Source organism: Salvelinus sp. IW2-2015, linkage group LG13 (assembly GCF_002910315.2).
Source record: "Salvelinus sp. IW2-2015 linkage group LG13, ASM291031v2, whole genome shotgun sequence".
Taxonomy (NCBI): Eukaryota; Metazoa; Chordata; class Actinopteri; order Salmoniformes; family Salmonidae; genus Salvelinus; species Salvelinus sp. IW2-2015.
Window position 1 is genome coordinate 42,169,167 of NC_036853.1, and position 17,177 is coordinate 42,186,343.

Sequence of the window (17,177 nt, forward strand, 5' to 3'; positions counted from 1 at the left end):
GGTGAATGAGTTGTAGGCCTACATGAACATTAAGGGTATCCATCTGGCCTTTCATGGTATTTGAAGTGTCATTTTTAGTCTTCTCCACTCTACTTCAACATCTTTCCACTTGATTTATTTTCCCACTGAACTTTGTCTGGGTCACTGAGCTGACCCTTAATTTCACATGTGTTCTGTCCTGTCACATTTTCTCCCTCCCTCCCCTCATGTGTGTTCACTTGCCCCTCCCACTAACACGCTCCTCTGCTCTCTTCTCACTCTCTTCCTCTCTCTCTGGCACACGCAACCCATAGGCGTACAGAGGAGACACTGACACGCACAGCAACTCTACAGACATGTCGGACTCCGAGACCACCGTTCCTACTGAGGCCCCCGTCCCTGTCACGTGTGCAAGCATCAAGGCAGACCTGGACAAATGGTGAGTGTCTGTACGGACGGATGTGGTTTTCTCAGTTTTTGTCCGCCATTGCCACTGGGACCAACGTCTCCAGGATGCCCATCCATGGCTTCCAACTCATTGGATGGACGTGGCAAAGCCGCAGTGCTTCTAGTGCTTTTTACTTGGAAGTTCCCAGTGTCTCCAAGTGGATTTCAGTGTTGAGTTGTTTTAATTGAAGTGACTACCCTCCCCCCGTCGCTTGGAGGAAGGCTATAGCGGTGCATGATGAGTTGATGTCGTTTGGAATCCTTGTGTTGCGCCCTGATAAAATGGTGGAGCAGTTGAGTAGTGCAGTGTATGATGATAGAAGAATCCAAATTCCAATTTTCTATATGTAACTGAATTTAAACTGTCTTGGCAGGTTGGGGGGGTTACTATTGTAGTGTAATGGGGGGTACGCACGTAGGGGTTTTGGGGTCAAAGCACGGCAGTCTCTCGCACACGCCTGATTGAATGCAGGGAATTTGCCTACATCATGTTCTCTCCTACTCGCTCCCCACCCACCCACCCCTGTCCCCGCTCAGCTTTTCTGGCCTTGCTGTGTCGACAGCGTTGAGTGAGCGTTAGCCAGCGCTAAGTCGCTAACTCACTGCTTCATTGTCCCGATCTGTGTGCACCTTTCCCCCCTCCTCTGTCCTCCCTCTGCAAGATTAGTGCAGAGTGAGATTGTTGTGGGTTTTATCTCTAGAAATGTGTAGAAACAGGAAACCTGGATGGTTGGGTTGTGTGTGAGGGCTCAATGACAGTGCAATGTCAAAGCCCGGTTCGATGGCTGATGTAACGCGTCTACTCAAGCCCTCAGCGGTTTTCAACTCTGTCAATCTTCATTGACATTTCACCAAAACCTAGATGCATTTTGACCCTTGGTGTTGTATTTTGATGTGTTGTTGCAGGGTTTGGAGCTAGGCTAGGCTAGGGCCTGGAGTGTCCCAGGCTGTATAGGCCAGATAAGTCCAGACCAATGGGTGTGAGGGATGAGATAAGGATGCTGGGTTTAGGGGGTGGTAGGTTGCAGGGCATGTTAGGGATGGGCTAGGTTGGCTGCTGGTTGTAAAGTTTTGTTTTAGTAACATTTTCAGGGTGCCTATAGCGGTCTTGAGCCATGGTGAATTGAATGTCATCGAATTGTTGTATGCCACCTTTTTATGAATGGACTGTAGTGTTGATACTCGTTGTAGGCCTCTCATAGTTCACTTTGCATCAGGTGCCCTTTACCTCAGTATTTATACTTTTATAATTTGTCAATGTTGCATTAGAAACTAGATGAAGGCTTTCTCAACACTTGGGTCAAGCACAATTGTTTTGTACAATGTACAGCTCTTTGGTCTATGCCACAGTAAATAACATCTACTTTGAAGTTTAGTCAAGGGCCCTGTGCTGTTATGGTGCAACTTTTCAGGACACGTTCTTAACCCTACAGTCAAGGGTTGTACCGTTAACCCTCAGGCCAGGGTTCTACTGTTAACCTCATGGTCCTTGGGGTTTGTCATTGATGGACCCAAATGATACTGTATCCTGTAACATGGTCCACGTGACGACAGTGGACCTGCTGAAGGCAGCGTAGCTAGCTGTACCAGAGGGCTGACTGAGTAATGTATACCAGGACGATGTATTTATAGCTCCACTCTTGAATTCTAAATAGTCATGCATGGGTTGGTGTGTAAACGTCCAGGATACCATGTCCTGTCCCATGGCTATAGTTCATGATCATGTTTTTGACTTGCCGTGGAACCTGAAAAGGTATATATTTTTAAACGGCCTTACACGATGCACAGCTGACTGCAGCCATCTTGGCTGGCTTGGCCTGCCCTAACATGTCACGTAGAAATACATGGATTAGTTGAAGGAGTTACCACCTTGACACCTTCAAACGCAAACAAGTGTCATGTTGTTAATTACACCTGTCTTATCCTCGGATATCCACAAGTACACATGCCTTAGGGTCTAGGGCACAACTCCATTGTGTCCTCCTCCCAGAGCGCTAAGAACCTTGGAGTGATCCTGGACAACACCCTGTCGTTCTCAACTMACATCAAGGCGGTGACCCGTTCCTGTAGGTTCATGCTCTACAACATTCGCAGAGTACGACCCTGCCTCACACAGGAAGCGGCGCAGGTCCTAATCCAGGCACTTGTCATCTCCCGTCTGGATTACTGCAACTCGCTGTTGGCTGGGCTCCCTGCCTGTGCCATAAAACCCCTACAACTCATCCAGAACGCCCGCAGCCCATCTGTGTTTCAACCTTCCCAAGCTCTCACGTCACCCGCTCCTCCCCGCTCTCCACTGGCTTCCAGTTGAAGCTCGCATCCGCTACAAGACCATGTGCTTGCCTACGGAGCTGTGAGGGGAACGGCACCTCCGCACCTTCAGGCTCTGATCAGGCCTACACCCAAACAAGGGCACTGCGTTCATCCACCTCTGGCCTGCTCGCCTCCCTACCTCTGAGGAAGTACAGTTCCCGCTCAGCCCAGTCAAAACTGTTCGCTGCTCTGGCACCCCAATGGTGGAACAAACTCCCTCACGACGCCAGGTCAGCGGAGTCAATCACCACCTTCCGGAGAACACCTGAAACCCCACCTCTTTAAGGAATACCTAGGATAGGATAAAGTAATCCTCCTAACCCCCCCCCTCCCCCTTAAAAGAGTTAGATGCACTATTGTAAAGTGGTTGTTCCACTGGATATCATAAGGTGAATGCACCAATTTGTAAGTCGCTCTGGATAAGAGCGTCTGCTAAATGACTTAAATGTAAATGTAAATGTAGGGGTCAGTTTGGTAATGGGCCAAACAACCCCTCTGGAACGTACTTTGAGCTTGTGGACCCGGCCTAAACATTCTAGAACCTGCGTTGACTGACATATGAACCTGTGACAAGGTATTTGTGTGTGCTTTGTAGGTGCCTTACTGATGCCCCTGTTACCTGCAGTGCGTCGCGTATCTCCTAGTCAGTACATTGAGACTTATAGATTATACATGTCAATGTATGACTTGGATACCTAACTGCCGCTTTAAATATTAATATTAACCATGTTACAGATGTCTACTACCTGTGTGGGTCCTGCTGTGTACTTTGAAATTTGGTTCTGTAGTAACTTTGGTAGTCTAACTGTGTGTAACTTGTGTAACTGTGTGTAACTAAGCCAACACCCTAGCCTTCCACACAGACCCTGGCTCCTGGCTTGTATGTAGACATGTGTGTGCTTGCTCTGCTTGACTGAAAATGTGGTTTACTTGGATGGAATGCAGTGTTACTGCAATTCAAGACCCCTTAGCTACAACAGGGCTCCAACTGGAAACCAACCAAGTCATTCGCAGTAATTTTCTTTATTTTTATCATAGCTTTGATCTTTCTTCTCCTCCTGCTCCATAGATAATTATTCTGTCCCAAATTACACCCTATTCCCTATTTAGTGCACTTATTTTGACCAGAGCCCAGTGAGCACACAGTATAGGGAATAAGGGTGCCATTTGAGACTCCGACAATGTTTGTATTGGTCCTAGAATGATATCCCTATCATTGTAGGCCTGCCCTTAGTTCCCTCTATAGTTGTTCACTCGCAGGCGTCCCAATGCCATTGAACTCTTCAGTGTAGTGACTTTAGATCGCTCTTAGTTTCCTACTCAGACAGGCCCAGTAACCAACTTCAAAGCTGTTCACAAGCTAGATGATATTGGCTCCGTGTCCCAACTCTCTTTTCTTTAGTATACTGGTCTGGATGGTTCCCTTCTCTTTGGTTCCCTTTTCTAAGCATCCCTTATTTTCCATTGGGACAGCCTAGTTATACACGTTCTATACACAGTTTGCACTCACTATTGAAGCTCAATTCAGATTATACTGTTGACCATATTATATTTAATACTCCAAACCAATGCTTTTTTTAGTCTGAGTTTTGCAAACTTTATTGATACTCAGAATTGGGCAGGAGTTCCTTTTAAGGCACTAACAAGGGAAAGATTTGGTGAAGTGGTAAAAGCGGATGCTGTTTGATTGTGAGGCGCTATACAAATTTGACAGTCATAAGATGGGGACTTCAAATAGGCCTATGGCATGTCAAGGGAACTGAAGCCTATTGTTCAGATGGGTTAAATGGAAACTGAAATCTGGACTATAACCTCTCTCACAGCTTTAATATTAACTCCTGCAGAATTAAGCATTTCTTGCAGTAAAATGGTACACCAAATGTAGTCAAAATTTTGACTCTGGTACAGGAGTGGAGAAATATGATTGATTTATTTTAGCATCTTGAGAGAATGTGTTAGATACCGTCTGTAAAGATGCTGTATTTATCAGCATCATAAAAGCCGATTTAGTATTTCAAACACATAAAATATGCATCCAAGCCGAACTGAAATCTTATCAGAAACATGTTGGGTTGTTTTCACAGCTTTCTACACTGAACAAAAATACAAACGCAACATGTAAATTGTTAGTGTTGGTCCCAAGAAGCTGATTTAAACAGCATGATCAGGTGCAGGTGCACCATGCCCTGGGGACAATAAAAGGCCACTCTAAAATGTGCAGTTTTGTCACACAATGCGACAGATGTCTCAAGTTTTGCGGGAGCGTGCAATTGGTATGCTGACTGCAGAAATGTCCACCAATGTCTACCATAATCCCCCCCAAAAACTAAGTTTTTGTGAATTTGGCAGTACGTCCAACCGGCCCCACAACTGCAGACCATGTGTATGGTGTTGTGTGGGCGAGCGGTTTGCTGATGTCAACATTGTGAACAGAGTGCCCCATGGTGGCGGTGGGGTTATGGTATGGGCATGCATAAGCTGCAGACAACTAACACAATTTGCATTTTATCGATTGGCAATTTGAATGCACAAAAATACCGCAATGAGATCCTGAGGCCCGTTATGAGGCCCATTTTTTTTAAATTAGGTATCTGTAACCAACAGATGCATATGTATTCCCAGTCATGTGAAATCCATAGATTAGGGCCTAATGCATTTCAATTGAATGATTTCCTCATGTGAACTGTATTTCTGTAAAATCTTTGAAATTGTTGCATGTTGCGTTTATATTTTGGTTCAGTATATTTCCTTGAAACCGATCAAACTGTGGTTATGGCATGTTCTTCCCAGTCCCTAAATGTTTTTGCTCTGCAAAAGATGCAGAGGTGACAGAATTTTACCAATGTCAACTAGATTGAAGCATTCATTCTATTGATTTATGACATTCTGGTGAGCAAGGATTTATTTAGTCTTCTAGGTCAACATATAATGACAGAAGAGAAGCTGCATGTATCTAATTACAGACAAGTTGACTAACAAATAGCCTACCAAAATGTTGGAAATTATAAGCAGAAACATATCTAAATCGGGCAAAAACAAATGTTCACTTTATCACATATAGTCGGGCGGTTACGGGTGGGTTATTAGCAATTGCGGTTAAACAAACCACTGACCTGTGCACAACTAGTGGCCGGCCGACAGCCCTAAATAATTCACATCTTAATTTCCTGATTGTAAAGGCAGTGTTTCCACCAGTCCAACCACCCAATCGGTCATCCTCTTCCCATACAAACCCAGCCCTTGCCACCCTACCCTCTTTAACTTGCTCTGTGATGCGCCCTAAAGTGGTCGGTGCCCATTGCCATGCCAACATGGTGGTGGTGCCGTAACGTGCTTGATGCCCCCCACCCCCCTCATGTTGTGTGACCGCTATCATGGTGATGTCACCAGTTCGCTGCCCCTGCAACCTCTCTGACATCCAGAGGTAACACTCTGCAGCAGATGACTCTTGCATGTTGATCACTCAATCCCAAGATGTTAACTTGGAACTAATATTTTTTATGTACAGTATATTCAAACCCCCAAAGTTCTCCCCTTGGTTCATTCACAAAGGATTCCCCCATTTGTTTGTGTGGAGCTGAAGATGGAGAGACAGGGGAGTTCTGTTCTGTTCAGGCAGCATTACCTAACAAAGCCTAATTTGTTTGGTTGGTTGACGAGGCCCCAGGCTACAGTTGTGGGGTACCCAGACCCAGTGTCGCTCTTATAGTGGGAGAATGAATGTGTTTCTATCCATCCCTCTTTCCCTTCCCTCCCTCCATTACAGTTCAATGTCATTTGATTATTAAAATGGCTGCCTGTTTTGGGTTTATCTACCCTGCTTCTTATTGTAGGTTTGGTCCAATCATATGTCTTTAAGCACTTTCTCTCAGTGGTAAAAGCAGGGGATGTTTATGGTGGATGGATTATCTGGCCACACAGCCTCAGGGCTAGGTCCTCTGTGCTGCTGTTGGGTCATCTCTGCTGCCTCCACATCACTGCCCCAACACCCTCCCCATGCCTCTTCCTACCACACACACGTACACTCTTATGCGTTCAGTGACTCACTCGACACACACTACACAAACGACCCTTCTTCAAACCCGTAGCAATCGGCTGCATAAACCTTTTTAAGCTGCAGAGACCAGCTGTGAGTTACATCATAGAGATCAGCCCAGCGACAAGGGGTCGTGGGGGGGAGGGGGCATGGAACCAATGGGAGAATGGTGAGGTAGTGTGGGGTTGCAGTCATGTCAGTAAATCCATCCCCTCCTGCCGTCTCTGACCATCACCCTCCTACCCAGCCTTTTCGTCATCTGTTTTGCGTTGTTACGCAATCACTCGCTCTCCCTGATGCCCACCTTCCATCACAGATGGGTTTATCCCCATCCCTCTCTCCCCACCTTCCTCTCTTCCCTCGCTCCCTTTCGCCGTATCACCCTAATGCGTTGTGTCAGTGTATGCCCGCTGTTTGGTGCCGAGTTCCTGAAATAATCTCCCTCAACACCCTTCCCTGTCCTCTCTAGTGACCAGTATGCCAACACTCTCTACCTATGTAACCAGTTCACTCCTTTTAGTGAGGGCAGTGTCTGTCTGTAGGACCAGTCTGACTTGGTTCAATCTGAGGAATGCCAACATTGTTTAGAAAAGCTCATACTAGGACAGGGTGGGCCTAGGACACTTCCAGGCTGACAGTTTGACACCAAAACATCTTTAGTTGACCGGGATCATTTGGTGCTGAGCTCGATGGCCAACCTATCTAAATGCTTCAAAGATCGCTATTGGCTCCATAGCTGTCAAATTGTTGGAGGAGAGGATCCAAGGTCCCTCCCTCAGAGGTCCTAACCATGTGGTTGTGTTCTCTCTACAGTGTGAAGGAGGGGGGTGACTGTAAGGATCTGATGGAGGCATTTGCAGCCTGTCTGAAGAGTGCAGCGGGGGCGTCGTGAGGAGAGCAGGAGCTAGACTCACAGGAAATGTAAGTTCACATGCAGGGGCGATGTGTCCTGATAAGGCTCCTAACTACTAAAGCCAACCTTTCTTTGTCCAGTAATGGACTCTCTGTAATGCCAAAGGAAATGCTTAGCTGACTATTGGGGCTCACTCATGGAATGTGAATTGAATAGCCTGCAGGATCTGGCTTATGGTGTATACAACCCAATGGTGTGCCAGCCAGTCTATCCACTCTAGCCAGGGAGGCAGATGTTAAGCCAATATGACCGAAACTAATTCTGCACACTTTCTCTTGTTCACTCTCTCCAGGTCCACCGCACAGGGTCCTCCACGTTTCCCAGCATTCCCTTCTGCACAACAAGCACTGGGCTGAATGATACTGGCGGTGTTCGGCGCCTGGCAGAAACCATCCACCTCTTACCTCCCTCCCCAACCCCCCTTGAAGCTTAAATGGTGTCTTCCGATTTATACCCCTGCGCTGCTCCCACCGTGGCTGAGTACATCCATTGGTAGACAATTCCCGGAGAGCCTATGGGTTTTATGTAAATTGTCCACTTGAGATGCATACATTTAAATGGAACAAATAAAGTCTAAAAGAAATTGGTATAACATTTTGCCTCTTGCTTTGCTTCTCTTTTTGAATGTGATGTGAAATGTCATATTTGGCTCTTTGAACAGTTTTGTAACCTCAATATACGGCTTGGTTGTTTAGCAACAAAACCGACGCGTGCGACACTATGGGGCAAAACAGACTGGGTTGGCATAGATTGTTGACAACATCTAAACTATGTTTTGTCTCCAATGTTTATTGAAAACATAAATAAATGTGCACTTGTCTCAAATACATTGTTAGAGTTGTTGGTTAGCTAACAAGCGAATTTTTGCCATATTAGCATAGATGTGACATCAGTTAAAACTCCTCAAAACAAGACCATGGTATCAAGAACTAGCTGAAACGACCCACTGACGATTCTCCACATGGAGGCTTCTTGTCATAGTTATTGGCTATCTGACCATCCAGAGTCACAATCCACAGACTTCTGCCCCATTGAAGCGTGCTCATCATTTTCCTGACGTTGTCAGCTAGCCCGTCTCTACAGTTTCATGTTCTGAATTGGGTTATGGCTTTGGGTTTTTACATCTGTTTGATACTTTAATGACCTGTTGCAGACCAGGGCCCCTATTTATAACGCTTCTCAGAAGTGCTGATCTAGGATCAGTTTAGCCTTTTAGAGCCTAATGAATGAGATTGGGGGGACGTGATGCTACATCAGAACTCCTACTCTGAGGTGCTTTATGAATATGGGCTCAGACCATCAAAAGCTGGTGAGTGTCTAATTTTAAGATGTCGTCTCTTTGCACTTTTACTTTAAGATTCAACTCATTAAYCCAAAAGCGTTTGAACCTGGGACTATTCTGTCTCTTTGTAATGGGTTTAAAGGACCAGGAGATGGGATATAAACCCTTAATTTGACTAATGCAGTTAACCCTTAATCTGTAAAATGCAATTGATACACTCTTAATTCTGACTGATTCCATGAACGCACTCTGAACTAGGCACTGGACACAGCCTGCATCCCCATTTTCCACCCTTCTACCAAACTGTACCCTTGCTCTTTCTCATATGGATTGAACAATGGTGTAAACTGACTCCAGCTAATGCTTACACCAATCATATGCTTTTAAAAACATGATGGGAAAAGTGCAAGTACACTTCTGGAAAAGGGTGTAGAACTAAGTGGGGTTCAGGAAGGTATGACACACCCACTTTCTATGGTGTGAGTAGACTCCAAGGCCAATCAGGATGTGTGAGTACATGAAAGTTTCAATCTACCTCCTGGGGCTCTGGAATCAGACAGCTGACGGGAGAGAGAGAGATGGGACTGCATGCAAGGACAATGTGTGCATGTAACGAGGTTATGTGTGTGAAGGGGGCTGGGCAGTGGGACATAGCAAATCAACGTTTATTTGTCACATATGCTGAATACAACAGGTTGTAGACCTTACAGTGAAATGCTTACTTACAGGCTCTAACCAACAGTGCAATTTTTAAGTTAAAAAAAAGGTATTAGGTGAACAATAGATAAGTAAAAACAACAGTAAAAAAGACAGTGAAAAATAACAGTAGCTAGGCTATATACAGTTTCGAGGCTATATACAGGCACCGGTTAGTCGGGCTGATTGAGGTAGTATGTACATGTAGGTATGGTTAACGTGACTATGCATATGTGGTAAACAGAGAGTAGCAGTAGCGTAAACATAACAGAACTAGGAGTGGCACATAAGTGGACCCCATGAAGTCTTACGCTTCAAACACACCGACAGCGTCATTGCATTTTGGTACACCAGAATTACATTCATTTCCAACGAAACGCTGCTTTTGCCTTACAGCATTGCGTTGCAGAGGCAGTTGCAGTGCGTTTGGTGTGGGTACATAGTAGTACAACATAGTAGTACCCTCCAACATAGTACTATACCTGTTTGACCTGACTGGTGAAGAGTCTGAACTCTATCTGTTGTTGAGAAGGATTAGTAGTAAAGACACTAACAGGATTGACTTTACTGTCTGTGGATACACACGGGATAAGAAGACTTCAATCAATTGCCCCAGTGGTCACCAACCTTTTCTGAGTCAAGCTTACTTTCCCAGTCAAAAAGCAAGCCTAGCTCTACCATTCAGATTTTTTTTTAAACATGTCTTACATTTTTTAAACATTAACCTAATAAAAACAGTTCTGTAGGAATGAGGTTTGTGCAGTAGACCTAATACATTAACACAGCATACTGGCAAAATATACCAGCGATATTGTTCTTCTCAGACCATATTATATTTCAAACACAAGCTTTGATAATAAAATATATAATTTGGTGAAGCTAGCACTTGCGAGGCACAGCTGAGCATAAATTGAAATAATTGCTTTTTTATTTTACTGGACTGATGTACCTTGCATCATGGTCATGGTGCTTTCAAGACAACTGGGAACTCTGTAGAAAAACGAGGTCAAATCATGACATCAGTGATATTCAGGTCGGAAAGTCAGAGCTCTAGAAAAGATACCTGAGTTTCCGACTTGAAATTCCGAGTTGAATGACCATTCAAAACTATTTATTCCCAGTCTGATCTGTTTTTTTTCCGAGTTCCCAGGTGTCCTGAACGCACTTAAGTCGGATGTATGAGATTTACGAGTTCCCAGTTTTGAACACGGCATTAGTTTCAGTGGAGGTAGGGTCTCTGCTCTCTCCTACCTTTCCTCCGGTGAGACTGACCATAGAGAGGGTACACCATCTTCACCTGATGGCGAAACTTGAGCCGCACCTTTGTGCCTCAAGGACAAATTCATGTTGTTCCTATGACCAGAGAAAGTTAAATATTCCTCGATATTAAAATAGACGCGACGAGCTGCTAATAATAATAAAAACGCAAGGCTATCGATACACTTGACTACTCATTCATTGCAACTGCAGCGCGAGTGTACGTAGGGAGAAGCCGTTTTATATATTGCAATAGTGTTGAATAAAAACAGTGTTGACAGTGCTGAATCAAAAGTTGCTCATAAAAACAGCAGCTATTTGCTGTATTCTTTGACAGTCTCTCTCTGGTCATGGTTTTAAAAGTAATGAAATCTCATATTGGCTAATATCAAACTTTGCCGGGTCTTCGAAGCACGGTGATTTGAGTTATCCGATTGGCCATCATAGTAGGCGCACTCGGTCGCAGATCTCCACAGATCTCCTGGTCCGCTGGAGTTTGTGTTTTCAGACAAATTAAATGGTTCCAAATAGATACACTTTGTCAACCTGGTGCGCAGGGATCGCGATCAACTGGTTGGTAACCATGAATTACACCTTCATGTCATCTGCCTGTTCATATAGTCTGACCCCTGGTGGTTATGAAGAGAAAGAGAACTGCAGTAAAAAAAAGTTTGCACCTCCTGCCCAGACACTCAAATGTATACAGGCCCTAGTCTTGGCAGGCATTTTAAGAAGTCAGTCCGCGTCGTTCTTTTCCCCAACGCAGTTAAGCCAAAACCACGCCCCGTTATTCAGAGAGCGTTCTTCAACGCTTTGAGCGCTCTCCAAGTCTCCAAATCCGGAAGTGAATAACACGTAGCACGAAATTTCAGTCACTGATTAATAACATTTGCCCTTGTTTTTTAAGATTGAAAAATATAATAACATAACGTCGTGGACCGAGCTAGCCATTAACGTCCCTTAACGCTCAAAGACAGATTCAATGGCTGTAGCATAGCGTATTCGACTGAATGATTAGCTAATAAATATTTGAGAAATTATTAATAATAAGCATATGCTTTTACCTGATAATTGACTACTAATGATAATATAACAACTTTACAACGTTACAACAGCTTGTAACGTTAAGTAGCCTAGGTTAACTTAGCTGACCTTCAATTGAGGGAATTCAGCAGAGTTCTCTGAGACAATTTTACAACTCATTGAAACTCTGAAAATAAATACATGGGCAAATGTTACCAAACATGATAATAATAGGCCTGCATTACGGTAGGCAGCTAATTGTTAAAGCAGCTAATTGTTAAATTACACTTCCCATCCTTACCTTGGAAGGTCACTGTCTCTGTGCTGATCGACAGTGAGTGAGACAACGCTAGCTAGCCAATGGGAGCGTAGTAGAACGCCYCTCTCTGAATAACGGGGTGTGGTTTTGGCTTAACTGCGTTGGGAAATAGAAAGACGCAGTCAGTCCATGTAATGTATTTCACCATTGTATTCACACACTGTAAACGATACACTGAATAAGCTTAGTGTCGTATAGTAAGCCCATATATGGGCTGGGCATCTGGATGACGCAAGACACTATAATAATAAATCCATCATATCAAATAATAATAATTGGCCCAATAAATCAATCAAAAATAATCTAATTAAATCATGCAATTAAATTCATGTTGTATGTTACTTTCTGCCAAGTCAGGACCATGAACAAGTACTGCCGCCCTTTGTACAATGCATGATGGTGTGACAACATGCTAGGCCTATTAGCCTATTATTAATGGTTACTGGTATCCATTCGCTACGACTGTTGTTGCATCTAATGAGAGAAACAAGACACGTCATAGAAATGACGTGAGATTAATAATATCTGTCTGATTTTACCAATCAATAGGCTAGATCAAGAGAAACATACTTTTAGTTAAACACTAGTAAAGGCGTGTATTACATTTTGTGCTGGGATGAAATAAGAAAGACGTGGAAATGGATCAAAGAGGGACGTACAAATACTATTAAAAGGAAGTAAATTAATCGGTTTGTCATTCTATACTATACTATTCTATTCTACAAGAACATTCAACAACAAGTGTATCTTCTTTTCTTTACACCATTAGATGATGAAAAGGGTATTTTCATGCGTTTCCCCCTCAGCCCAAAAGTTGGTGTGTTTGAAAAGAGAAGTAGGTGAGCGGATAGGAGTCGACGGAGAGAATATTTTAAGGAGAGGCAGACAAGGAAAGGATGGGGTGGAGGAGAGAGCGGGGGGCGGAACCCGGATGCTGATGCTGCCGTATCGGATGAGGAGAAGGAAGAGGGGAGAGAAAAAATTAAACGGTTTTGCGGCCAGAAGGGAGGCTATCCCGTGACGGATTGTGGATGCAAAGAACTTCGACAGACAAGCAGATATTTTTCGAATCGCTTCTGAAGCTACATCTTTCTGCACAAGGACGCCGGTGAAGGATGAATCTTGAAACCAGCGGCGGCAGGAGCGCGAACGGGGATGCTGTGATATGTCCATAGACGGCGAGGGAGGGAGAGAGCAAGGGAAAGAAGGAGAGGGAGGGAGGAGAGTACTACGCCAGCTAAATATTGTTCTTTTTTGTAGAACCACGATTTATTACAACCATCCAATCGAGCATTTTACATAATAGAGAAAACGATTATTCCTCGAAAGAAAAAATTATTTTGGTCTGAACAGAAACGCAAGGTGAAATTGTTGACAGACGTTGACTGGAGAATACAGATTGAAAGAAGTGTAGGCTAGTCCGAACGGGTGTGGATAGCAGGGTGGCTGTTTTGACGCTCTGTTCCCYTCTATTTCCTGATACCAGGCCCTGGGATAATCCGAAGAGTGCACCGGATATTGGGAAAACCACCCCTCTGAGGCTAAAACGGAATATTTCTATTCATATAGCCTAAAGGACGGAGCAGAGATAGTCTACATACCAAAATGGGACAACAAGAGGTGGAGGGAGACTAAAATATGTTACGATAATAAGATTTCTTTACAAATGCCGTTAGTATGTTATTATAAGGATCACTGATGACAGTAACGGGTGTAGGCTATGAGGTGCAGAATTGTGTGCAATCTAGCCGTTACATGGAGCCTATCTGATTCAATAATTTTTGATAGGCTATTGCAGCTCCTTACATCTATCTGCCTGTACTAATATTAACAATAGGACACTTTTATTTCGTATATTGTTAATAATACTTGTAATTCATAATAACTGCCATCATTTTGGACTTCTCAAATATGCACCTGTCAAAATCTCCCTACGAATTTCTCACTTCCACTTTCTAACATCCCATTATTTAATTCCTGTTTAGTTGATTCACGGTCGTTGATAATAAGCTGGAGTTTACCGAATTTATATAACGGTAACCGCATAGAAAAAGGCAAGTGCATGGGAGTAGCTTAGCCTAGACGATAGGCCACGAAATTGTCATCACGACTACAACCGCTCTCTCCATTCCTCCCTGTGACAATATCGCTAGGCGTCTGTAATGCTATTACTGTGGAGCCGTTCTACCCCGAGGACCGATAGCTATACATTTTTATTGAAAACAACAGTGATTTGATCTCCTTATCATCATATAATTTCGCCTTCAACGCACGGACATCATGACAAGCAAGGAGCTGTCCGTAGGCCAGTCGGCCCAATACGTCGGGCCTTACCGGTTGGAGAAAACCCTTGGGAAGGGGCAGACAGGTAAGCATACTTGCACCGCTCCCTTTAAACGCACCATCACGCGAAAAAGCTGCTAATATTAGTGCATGGTAGATGAAAATAGTCATATCTATAGCTATTTATGTATATGGCCGAGAAATACAATTGGTCATCTAAAGAGTCCACTCTTTGTGCACCTGGACATTATGTCCTCAGTATTGATATTTGTGTGTATTTGATTGTATGTTCCAGTAGTGGTAGCAACTGACATGAATGGGCCAATATGTCCAATATTATTGATATTGACAAATATCTGTGATCAGTAATGTGAAGCATGCTGTCACAGGTTTTACATGTGTATAATGTTGCATGTAATATTATTGTGGGAGTAGTTGTATGTATGTGTCTGCTTGTTTGTGTATGTGTGTATGTCCTTTATGAATGAATGAATCCATGTGTTCTGAGGTGTGGATCTCATTGACAATGCAGTACAGTTGTGGACACAGTCAGGCAGATCTTGTTATCTTTTATCTCCTGGTGCTCTGAAGTCTAACTAACTCCAACATAAAGGATGGTTTCCCGGTTCAGATTAAGCCTAGTCCAGGGCTTCATTCTCTATTGAAAGGGCTTTTTAGTCCAGGATTAGGTTTAATTTGTGTCTGGGAAACCGGACCTTTATATTGGAGTTAAATGACCCTCCACCATAGTAAAGTAGGCTACTAGACGGCGGAGACTGGACTAGCAGATTGAACTGATCTATTAAGGGCTGATGTACCAGTCCCAGATTAAGTCTATTCTCTATTCCTGGACTAAACAATACTTTCTCCACTGAGCATGCTTTTTAATCTAGGAGTAGACTTAATCCTGGTCTGGGAGTCTGGCCCTCGGTATACTTTTTTAGACCTGTGTAATGTGACCAGCTTATTTGAATTTAAATCGATAGAGAAGACTGAAATTGCTTGGTTTATTATAGAGGTTTTGGTGAGTAAGTGGTAGACTTGTCGTATCAGATGTCAGTGCTGGAAACAGGCTGGTGTAGACTTAGTGTATTGAACTGGTTGAACTGTAAACAGATTGATGTAGACTGCAGTCGCTGAATTAGACCATTAGGTTCTGCATAGTCAAGTCAATATGGTATGGGTGAGGTCATGCTCCACCTGTGTCTCCTGTATGGTCTGGTTCTGGTTCACTTGTTATTAATGAGAATTGAGCTGTGTTGAAAATAAAGGTAACTAAAACAAACAAGACAAACTCAAAGCTTTTCTTTCTTTCTGCTCTATTTTGCTCTCTCTATCTCGGTCTTTGTCGCTCTCTATTTCTCTCACTCCCCCCCATCTCCTCCTCCACCCTCTCTCTCCCAGGTTTGGTGAAGCTGGGAGTCCACTGTATTACGGGACAGAAGGTGGCCATAAAGATTGTGAACCGAGAGAAGCTGTCTGAGTCTGTCCTTATGAAGGTATGAACCCAGAGAAGCTGCCTGCGTCCCAAATGGCACCCTATTCCCTACATCATATGTTACTTCTGACCAGAGCATGGGCGCTGGTCAAAAGTAGTGCACTTTATAGGGAGTAAGGTGCAAATTGGGACTCAGACGCTCTCTGAGTCTGTCCTTCTGAAGGTCCAGTAGCCTACAGAGAGAGCCAGGAGCCTGCTAATATGCATTTGTAGAAGCACATTATATAGACAGCCAGCGTGCTGTCGTTAATAATTAAGGTATTGATATACAATATATCATCAGCTTTTTCTTCCTCTTTGGTTCTTCTTTGTATTCTACTTCTGGGTTATTTGAGGTGTGTATAGGCTATGCACCGTGTGTATAGGCTATGAACCGTGTGTATACAAACTCTCTGTCACATTCACTCACTGACACACTCTCGCTCGCTCTCTCTCTCCCTCTCTCTATCTCTTCCCCTCTTGCTCCTGCTATCTTTATCTCCTCGCTCTCTCTCTCTCTCTCTCTCTCTCCCTATCTCTTGCTCTCTTTCTCTATCTCCAGGTGGAGAGGGAGATAGCTATTCTAAAACTAATAGAGCACCCTCATGTGCTGAAGCTGCATGATGTTTATGAGAATAACAAGTACCTGTAAGTATATTATGCTCTTTTCTCACTCACACTCTTTCTCCCTCTCTTTCTGCCTGTCTCTTGTACTGTACTAAAACTCAATAATATACTGTGTGTATGTCTGTGTATGTATGTGCGTAAGTGCGTGCATGCATGTACAGCTGAAGTTGGAAGTTTACATACACTTAGGTTGGAGTCATTAAAACTCGTTTTTCAACCACTCCACAAATTTCTTGTTAACAAACTATAGTTTTGGCAAGTTGGTTAGGACATCTACTTTGTGCATGACACAAGTAATTTTACCAACAATTGTTTACAGACAGATTATTTCACTTATAATTCACTGTATCACAATTCCAGTGGTCAGAAGTTTACAGACACTAAGTTGACTGTGCCTTTAAACAGCTTGGAAAATTCCAGAAAAAGATGTCATGGCTTTAGAAGCTTCTGATAGGCTAATTGACATAATTTGAGTCAATTGGAGGTGTACCTGTGGATGTATTTCAAGGCCTACCTTCAAACTCA

At 43.6% G+C, this 17,177-nt stretch overlaps 1 protein-coding gene and 1 long non-coding RNA gene across 8 annotated transcripts in view; both read left to right on the top strand.

Moving 5' to 3' along the window:
- Positions 1–256: 256 nt before the first annotated feature.
- On the top strand, positions 257–8,282 carry LOC111971505 (uncharacterized). The gene is made up of 3 exons (XR_002878266.2): positions 257–418; positions 7,589–7,696; positions 7,981–8,282. It is a non-coding gene; the product is annotated as an uncharacterized lncRNA (long non-coding RNA).
- A 4,931-nt stretch (positions 8,283–13,213) lies between these two features.
- LOC111971506 (serine/threonine-protein kinase BRSK2-like) overlaps positions 13,214–17,177 on the top strand; it is a 35,230-nt gene continuing 31,266 nt past the window's right edge. For 6 of the 7 annotated variants that reach the window (XM_023998307.2, XM_070446285.1, XM_023998308.2 and 3 more), the window contains exons 1-3: positions 13,214–14,633; positions 15,953–16,047; positions 16,588–16,673. In XM_023998307.2, coding sequence (XP_023854075.1) covers positions 14,546–14,633; positions 15,953–16,047; positions 16,588–16,673 — 269 coding nt within the window. In that variant the 5' untranslated portion in view covers positions 13,214–14,545. Of the gene's footprint in view, positions 14,634–15,952; positions 16,048–16,587; positions 16,674–17,177 lie in introns of those variants that run through there. The other variant, XM_023998312.2, reaches the window with a different exon arrangement.